General features: G+C 37.0%; 1 protein-coding gene across 1 annotated transcript in view; it reads right to left on the reverse strand.

Annotated features, from left to right (window-relative positions):
• The window catches only part of ccbe1 (collagen and calcium binding EGF domains 1), a 410,340-nt gene extending 400,787 nt beyond the window's left edge, over window positions 1-9,553 (reverse strand). Inside the window, exons 1-2 of the mRNA XM_069924029.1 lie at window positions 9,422-9,553; window positions 9,125-9,208 (exon numbers count right to left, since the gene is read on the reverse strand). Coding sequence (XP_069780130.1) covers window positions 9,125-9,208; window positions 9,422-9,528 — 191 coding nt within the window. The 5' untranslated portion in view covers window positions 9,529-9,553. The remainder of the gene's footprint in view (window positions 1-9,124; window positions 9,209-9,421) is intronic.
• Between the last annotated feature and the right edge of the window lie 267 nt (window positions 9,554-9,820).

Here is a 9,820-nt window from a genome sequence, read left to right on the forward strand (position 1 = left end):
CACTTCCTGATGAGTTAGATATGCTTTCTGCTCATTTTGATCAGGGATCTAGCTAGGTTGTGACATCCATTTTAACAGTTACTGCCAATGGAGCACCCAAGGTGATTACTGCTGAAGCCAGGGTGGCTTTCTGGTCGAACCTGCAGAAAGTGACGAGTCCAGGTGGAGTTCCAGTACATGCATGAATCAACTGGCAGATGTTATTTACAGAGATCTTTCATCTTCCCTCATCATGATGAGATGAAATACAGGAAAGAAATGGCAAGTCTGGTGCCAAGATTACAACACCTCTCTCGACATCAGTACGATAAAGGAAGTAGCCATTGAATTCAGGAGGAGTCCACCCCCCCCCGACCAAATTAATGTTGCTGAAGTCAAGACTCAATACCTTTAAGTTCTTATCAATAAATACCTACAATGATCTGACCTGGGACCAAGTACGGTGAAGCAACAATCAAGAAAGTGCACCAAAGCCTCTAGTTTTTTTTCAAAGACCAAGGAAGATTGTCATGTTGCTCATGTCCCTCAACAACTTCAATAGGTGCACCATCAAAAGCATATTTGTTAGATGCATCACAGAGTAGTATGGAGCTGCTCCGCTCAAGATCAGAAGCTACCAAAGAGACTAAATGAAGTTCAGAATATAACAAAAAAATCTTCCCTCCCCTCATGGATTCCATCTACATTTTCGGCTGCCAACCTATTGAAAGATCCACTTTTCCTTCTTCCCACTGGGGAGAAGGCATGTGTTTTTTTTAATTCAACAGGTCAGTTTCTCCCCTACAGCTACCTGGCTCCTGAATGAACCTGATGTCATGATAATGAATATGTATGAGATGTACCGGAAGTCATGTGGTATGAGAGAGAGATAAGAACACAAGCAGGAGAACAAAGGAAATGGGAAAATAAAGCCACTGAGAAGTTTACCTGATAAAACTTGTGTTTAATGTTTTATTAACTTCACATTTCGGGCCACAAATGTGACACCCCATAGCACGGCTCTCATGTTGTCCTTACTTGGTGATAATCAATCTTTTTCATTGCAATCCTACACTCTTAAGTTGTGAATATTAGAGATAACCTATTGGTCCATTCACATTGTGCGAGGTGTTTTATGACAAATGAACTTCATTCCATCCAGGATATTATCTATTCACTTTCGAAGGAATAAATAAGCTCTCCACTTGCCTTGTTTTCCCCACAAGCTATTAAATGTAAGTAATAATCTACTTTGTTTTGTTAAAAATGTGTTGATACAGTCCATCTGGACCAAATGCAAATGACTCACTACACATCCTGGCTTTTACCCTTTTACCTCTTTCGAAAAAGTCTAAGAAAGGTCCTTCCAACAGATATGTATCACAAGAATAAATAATCCACCATTCGAAAAAAATTGCCAATAGAAAGTTCACAGTAACGTGACATAATGTCTCTTACCTCTGTATTAGTATAGCATTTTTTTCTTTTCAATGTAACATTGGTCTTAACACCATTTATATTATTGTGATTTGTTAATATTTTATTATCATGTCACCATGTAACATTTACTTGATGAAACCAATAATAAAAGAACAAACCCAAAATATTCCTGATCTTCATCTATTTTAGATGAAACATTCAGATAATGTTACATGAAACCTTATTTAAAAGCAATTCTATGAATGTGAAAGAACATATTGGCTGGTTTCACATCATTTGGAAAAATGCTTTCCGCGAATTAACTAATGGTATATTTTTCAACTTTTGTTCATCCCTGTTCCGCAGTTGCAAATAAAATCCAACAAAGCAGAAAATATATTCTTTAATCTATTTTGAGTGTACATAAATGATAGACATTTCAGTCATTTCCCAAGTTAAGAACTAGGATTTATTTTAAAGACCAAGGTTGGTAGTTTTATTAAGTAAGGATGTCAAAAGATGTGGAGCATGAGGAAGTAAATAGAATTGATATCCAAATCATCCATGATCTATCTGGACCTCACTGGTGCTGCATTATCTACACCTGTTTTTACACCCAGCAGATTCAAGATTAATTGTTATATAATAAAAACAGTGTTTCATATTACATGAAATTGTTTTTGTCTGCTGTAAGGCAGGCAGATCTGCCATCAACTGAAATTGCCTAAAGTGCCTCAAAGTCAGAGAAAGAGAAGCAAAAGAGAATTTTCCCAAAGTCACAGTGTCTGTGGATCTACCCCACCACTCCCGCAGCCAGACAGAGTACAGCCCTAACCATCAGCAGCCCGAGTGCCAATCCAAACTTCCAATACAATTAGGAACCCTTCGGCATTCTCTCGCATCCCAGTACCAATACCTGGTACCCCTTCAGCCAGCTTTGAGCCAGTTTCCAGCAGTCTGCAGCCTGGTGTGAGTCATTTAATCGTAGTTACCAGCAACCCATAGCGTCTGTGGGTTCCTGGCTGTGAGTCACCAGGAACCTGCTGCCTTCAATCACAGAATCCTTCACTGGTCCACTGCTGTTGTCACTGTCCCATGGGTCTTCTCCTCTGCTCCTTCTCAGACAGGATTGGTCTTTTGTTTTCTGGTGACCTGCACTAGTTCTCCACTTCCCTGGAATCTGGAACCCCTCATGGCTGCTGCCGATCATAGGCACCACCATCTTGGGTCCAGGTCCTGTGGTCACAGGATGCCAATAAAGGTATTTTTTTGAGTTGGGTGATCTTATTTCATGCAATTATTTACTCTCTTTTAAATGCTCAGGCTTAATTTCTTGTCAATGCTGTAATAAACTCTTCTATCCCCTTAATAAATTGTGATTATGTAATTATATTTATATTTTTTCTCCTCATGGTACTTCTGATATTCCCCTGTTAAAATCTAATTGCCTCACTTCAATTTAACCTTACCTTTTTCTAACCATGAAGGGGGCTCAACCAAATTACCAAAACTCAACAAAAGAATGAACTTATGAATAATAACCGCCCAATTCTATGATCTAAACTTGGGAAACACCAATCTGACATTCCTTTTAGCTTTTTGAAGATTAGCTTTATTTAAGTGAGCATGTTTCCCCCATCATATGTAGGAAGATATAAGCAAGTTGATTGAATATTTTTAAAAAAGATTTAGGGATGATAATTGGTATGGATTGAAAGAGGTACAAACATTTAGGTCAAATGTTCATTTTAATGAGTTAATGCAGCCAATCATTGAAGTGAGATAAAGGCGACCATCTCAATAATAATAATTTAACCTGATTATATAGGGTGGAAAATACTTTTTTGTTGGCAATTCTAGGGTCCTTTTTTTATCTTCCTCTTTATGTAAGTAAACTGATAATCTGATATTTAAACATAGTTTGAGAATATGGACACAATTTAGAAGGATGTTTGGATTTCAGATTTTTTCGCTCGCTAATCCTGTTATATCTAATCACCTTTATCTACCTTCGTTGCAGGATGCAGCTTTTAGTGACTGGCACAGGTTGGGCATTAAATGTTTCAAAGGCCTTTTCAAAATAATTTTACTTCTTCTGAACAATTAGTGGTACACTTTAACTTACCAAGCATGTGTTTTTTTTAGATATTTACAAGTTAGAAATTTTGTTCAATCTCATATCTCTGACTTTCTGCAAACTCCTGAGGCAAATATTCTTTTTTTGAACATTTTATTTATTAGCATATTTCATACATTTCAAATTAATTTCCAATATCATTTACATAATGGATACTAAATAATTTTAAATCTTCACCCTCCCCCACCTCCCACCCTGCAGATAGGAAAAAAAAGAAAAATATTCTTGATTTATTTTTTGATTTACAACCTTTTCAGAAAGATTCAGTATCTCTTATTTATAGCAATTTGCTTGATTTAAGAATAGGTTTGTTAATTAAGATCAAGAGACTAGGAACATGATTTGAATCTTTCATTCTCTAATGAGGTTTGAGACTCTATTTGTAATTTGATTAATACTACCTCCCTTTGTGCATGGCATTGCCTATTGCAATTTAAATTGGTCCATAGAGTACATATGTCTAAAGATAAATTATTTAATGTTTACTCTGATATAAATCCTCTAAGTGACAAATGTAAAATTGCTGAAGCTTCTTTAATTCACATGTTTTGGACTCGTCTGAGTTTAGAAAAATTTTGGAAAGGTATTTTTCAAACATTATTGATGATTCTTAGGTTTAAAGTGGAATCTTGCCCTTTAATTGCTCTTTTCTGATCATTACAAAATGATGGCTTCAACTCAAAACCAAATTTGATCTTTTACCTCATTGATAGCCAAACGTGCAATTTTGTTAACACTCCACCTACACATATACAGTGGTTAAATGATATGTCTTAAGTTTAGAAAAAAATTAGATATGCCATGAAAGATTCCAATAATAATTTCCTAAAGACATGGGGCCCTTTTATGAACCATTAACATAAGCTAAAGTTTGAGGATTGTTAGAAGCTTCGATGCTGTGCTGTCTATTTCCAGGTTGTTGCCACCTGATAACCATAGTCTTTTATTCCAACCTTGTACTGTGGTAGGGATTTTGAATTAATGAGGATGGGGGTGTTTCTTCTTTATTGCAATTTGAATTTCAATATATAATAGTATTTATTTTTTGATTATTGCAATCATAATAAAATATCTTAAAGAAGAACCTTACCTTTTTGTGTTTCACTATTTTGTTTCATATACTTTATTTCTCCAAGGAATTTAATGAATATTAACTGTTCACTTTTTATCATTTTATTTTCCTGTATTGAAAAATATTTGAATTTCTATTACTGTTATTCTGTTTTATTATTTGTCAATATACAGGTACACAATCCTTTATCCACAACCCTTGGGAAACAGTGTGTTCTGAATTTCAGATTTTTCTGGATTTCAGAAAGCCAGATTTAAGCCCACCCGAATTGTGCAGCTGTATCCACCCCCACCCTCTTCCAGTCACCCTGCCGTCTCCCCCCACCCCCCCTTGGCTGCCTGACTCGTGCTGTTGGTCTCCCCCGTCTCCCCCCCTCGGCAGCCTGACTCGCTCTACCGGTCGGTCTCTTGGCTGCCTGACTTGCGTTGCTGGTCTCCCTCCTCACCCGCCTGACTTGCACTGCTGCCTCTCTCCCCACTTGCCAGATTTTGGAGCTTTGTATTTTAGATATCCAGATTGCATGTTTTATTTTTTATTTTTCATGTTCTCTTCTTAGCCTTTCTAAAACAGCTCTTAATATTATTCTGATTTTCATTATATTGTGCCCTTCTCAATTATCACCTTAACATGTGTAATATTAATATTACTATCACATTATTTCCCATAGCATTGGACATTAAGGATCTTAGTTTAAAAGAATTTCTTTTACTTAGTACAAAGGTTCTCAACCTTTTTCTTTCCACTCTCATACCACTTCAAGTAATCCCTATGCCATAGGTGCTCTGTGATTAGTAAGGGATTGCTTAAGGTGGTATGTGAGTGGGAAGGGAAGGTTGAGAACCACTGCTCTAGACCCAATTGTTATTGAAATATTTTGCTTGAGAAGCATTGTCATTGGTCCATTTTCTTTCGAGTTCTGAAACTGTGCATATTAATGAGGCATATTACAATTAAAACAGTGGTTATCAACCTTCCCACTCACATACCCCCATAAGCAATCAGGAATTTTTGCTCCTTTAAATGAATGGTGATCATCTAAGAGTTTTGTAATTACACCTGCATGTGTGATTGATAATTTATTTTTGATATTATTTATGTATTTAATTTTGCATTAATTATTCGAAACATCCCATTTTTTCTGACATTATATCCCCAATAAGTGTTCCCTTTCCATTTTTTCCTTGTTCAAGAGTATCTTTTCTGCCTCTCTTTTCTCAGCAATGTTTAATCCCCAGCTCTGATTTTTCTCTGCCATTTTTCAATAATCCATGCAATGTCTGCTTTATCCCAAAGCATGATTATGTCCACTTCCCATTTTATAGCATAATTGTACTGACACTTTAACTTAATTTGTATAGATTTCTTCTTCACCTCATAGTTAAATATATGAAGCTTTGTTCTACAGTTTTATTTGTTCAGAACATGAACATCCTCTTTCTACTCTCTAAATGGCAAATTTAAATAATCCTTTCTCATTCATAATTATCTGCATCAGATTTGCACACGTAGCAGTCAGTTAATAGTGCAAATAACCCCTACACATTCTTGCATTCATCCTTTTACCTCTTCTTCAAAAAAGTTTCAGTTCTTTTAACACATAAATGTCTTTCTTTTTCTTTGGCTTGGCTTCGCGGACGAAGATTTATGGAGGGGGTAAATGTCCACGTCAGCTGCAGGCTCGTTTGTGGCTGACAAGTCCGTGCGGGACAGGCAGACATGGTTGCAGCGGTTGCAGGGGAAAATTGGTGGGTTGGGGTTGGGTGTTGGGTTTTTCCTCCTTTGTCTTTTGTCAGTGAGGTGGGCTCTGCGGTCTTCTTCAAAGGAGGTTGCTGCCCGCCGAACTGTGAGGCGCCAAGATGCATAAATGTAGCTCAAGAATAAATAAACCATTGTTCAAAAATTTGCCAGTGCACAGTCCCTAGATAGGTGTCACAATGTAAAATCAGAAATTAAAGAGCAAACCCAAAACATTCCTGTTCTTGAGTGTGAAAAAAAAGATATTGGCTGACTTAACATCATTTTTTAAAACTAAATTGCTTGATGCTTTCTGTGAATTAACTGTCTTCCAACTTTTGTTCACCTCTAATCCATAGTAATGAATATAATCCCACAAAGTGGAAAATGTATTCTTTAGTCTATTTCAAGTACACATTTAAAAAAAAAAGCACTTTAAAGAAAAAAAAATCTTGTGGACCAAATTAAAAACTGGACCAATGATATTTTAAAGACTGAGGTTGATAATATTATTAAATTAGGGTGTCAAAAGATGTGGAGCATGAGGAAGTAAACAGAATTGATATTCAAATCTGCCATGATCTACCTAAATGATGCAAGTGCTACGTTGTCTACTCCTGTGAATGCTCGTTGAAATTGGTTTTAACATGTATTCAATTATAAATCAATTCAGTTTCAGAATCATTCTGAAGTCAGCAAAGTAAATCTGTTTAATTCATAATTATGAATTAATATTAGCTATAATTTGGCTGGATATAAATTTTTTCTAATTGTACTGAAAAATGTTCTCTTCATAACTTGCTCAATATAGTTTAATGGAAAAATAACAGTTAAATCCTGGCAAAAAAAATTTTGTGTGTGCAATCGCAGACAAATCTGCATTTGGAAGAGTTTCCATTTTGAACTTCCCAGCTGATGTCAGCTCTGTGTTTATACAATGTCTAAATCGAAGTGCTTTTCTAGTAGAGATTTCTGGATAGTGATCAAAACCAGGAATTCTGACTTTATGCTCCATTCTCTATCCTAAGGGCAAGACAAACGGTTTTGAGTATTTTGTAGACTGGTAGTTCCTGATTGAATACAACACTGAGGTGCTGCAGGTGGTGTTCTGTGTGTAAGGTCGTGAAACATTCTCATTGTTTGGAATGCAATGCCTGACAACTATTAAATGACAGCTTATCACTGTTGTCATTCCAGCTTTTGCTAATGTGAAGAATTACATTGGGAAAGAATGAAAATACAGCTAGGTCATAGCCAAGGAAGTTGTGACATTGCAATTTATTTCCAGGAAGTCTTGGCTTCATTGTGATGTTTACACAATATTTTAGTAAATATCAACAAAGTTTTGGAAGCCACCTAGAATTCCTCCAACAACCTTATCATTTATGGATTAACAGATTCCTTAACTATTCAATTAAAATTGCTAATAAAGCAAAAGGCAACCCAGTGCAAATGATAAAAGCCATGTTTACCCTGCCCCCCCCTCTCAAATTTGGGAATAATCCTCAGATGCAATGTAAGAGATGGATGCATTTTGAAGAGTACTTTCAGCAAACAGACAAAGCCTTCACTTACATTGCTTATTAATAAGGAAAAGCCGAGCCCTACAAATATTTATTCCAAGCTGTGATTTCTCGGGAGGTAAAGGGTTGATGGGTTCGAAAGACTGGATAGCAGCATGGCTGAATTAGCTTCAATCGAAGTGCATTGTTAGTCATGGAAGATTTGCTGCTGGTATGTAATTATCAATTTCCACAAAGTCAGCCAAGTTGCACAGCTTATTTGGTTTTGCTATAACAATATATTTATGAGGGATATTAGAAGTAGGAGTAGACTATTTGGCCTTTGAACTTGTCCCACCATTCACCAGTCCTAAGATGCACAAAATATAAATTTCAAATCCATTAATTCAGCAAGACCCAGCCTATTGTGCATTGATGATCTTAAAATACTGCACAGAAATGAGTTCATGTATGATTTTTAAATCAAGGCAATTATTGGAGCAAAGTAAAACAGGATTTTTTTAAGAAAGTAAAAAATTGTCTATACAGGTATTACATAATGGGCATAATATTTGAAGAGGAGCAATTAAACAATTAATATTTGCAAAATCTCATAATTTTGCAGATGCTTTCTATTATCATCTTGGACAAAAACAAGTGGTCTTGCCAAAGATTGTTTCTCAGTTAACATCCAAATGAAAATGAAGGTTCGAATTATATTTACATTCACCTCCTCCAAAGTCTCTTGTATTTTTTGCAGGCATTCTTCAGTTTGCATTGCTGCAAAATGTTTTGGCATCAGACAGATGTAAAACACATTATATCTACACTTTCGATCAACTAAATTTTAATGTTGCACCACATTCCATGCTCAGGATTCTGCTTCTCCTCGCTGCCTGTCGAGCCCTCAGCCAGCAGTACAATTGAGCCAGGAAGGTCCTACATCACCCTAAGTATCAGCTGGAGTAGTACAGCACAGATACAACGATGAACATTCCTTTTAAAAAAAGTCTTCACTGACTATAGAAAATGCAGTCATCGGTTAGTATTTTTAACTTCTGTAAGGAAAACTTCTGCCTCGTTACCAGATTCTCGATTAAAGCAGGGGGAGAGAGAGCATTTGTTCTTTCTCCTCCCCCCCCAAAAAAAAATAATAATTTAAATAGCCGTCAGAGGCCACAACAGCGTCGAACTAATATATTGACACGATTCGGAGAAATCATTTTAATCTCGGTAATTTTTTTAAAAAAATTGAAATCAGGAACGTTTGAAGGTGCTTACCTGAAGCAGGTCGTAATTTCCCCTGTGGACTTCAGACATGGATACTCGGTTGCCATTATTTTGTTTTCCGGGCATGTCTCTCTCCTTGAAGATCAAAAGGAAGAAAAAGAGTTACTAAATCAAACCTCTTTACCTTTTATCCTCTCCCAAATCGCGCATTTGGGAGACGAGTCGATGGCACAGAAGTCTGATATTAACTTTCCCTGGCCCCCAACTTCTTAACACCATTGTCGATATTATTATTGGAAGTGGTGGTGGTGACATAAGGAAATGAGAAATGAAATCTTAATGGCAAACCTGTAACTTTCATCCTGTTCTGATATGGCAAAGTAAGAAAATCCTGGCGACATCAGCCACAATATCAAGGCAGCCCTCAGTACATTCTCAACACATGTGTGGACCATCTTCTCCGCTGTCAGTGGCGGGACACAGTCCACAGAATGACCGGGGACACAATCACGCTGCAAAAGTTCTTCCCTCAAGCTGGGGGGGGGGGGGGGGGGGGGCTTTCATCAGACTCCGAGAGTGATCGTCCGGGAGGTGCAGCTGCCTTGCCTCATCTCGCCTTCCCTGTAATTGACTGCGGCGCAGGGTTCAGGACACTGGCGCTGAGATGGCATTTGTCAGCACTGAGACTCAGCTCAGCTGACGGGCGGCTGTTATTTAGTTGAGATAAACTTTTTTTTTAAAGAAAAC

This window comes from Narcine bancroftii, chromosome 3 (assembly GCF_036971445.1).
Source record: "Narcine bancroftii isolate sNarBan1 chromosome 3, sNarBan1.hap1, whole genome shotgun sequence".
NCBI lineage: Eukaryota > Metazoa > Chordata > Chondrichthyes > Torpediniformes > Narcinidae > Narcine > Narcine bancroftii.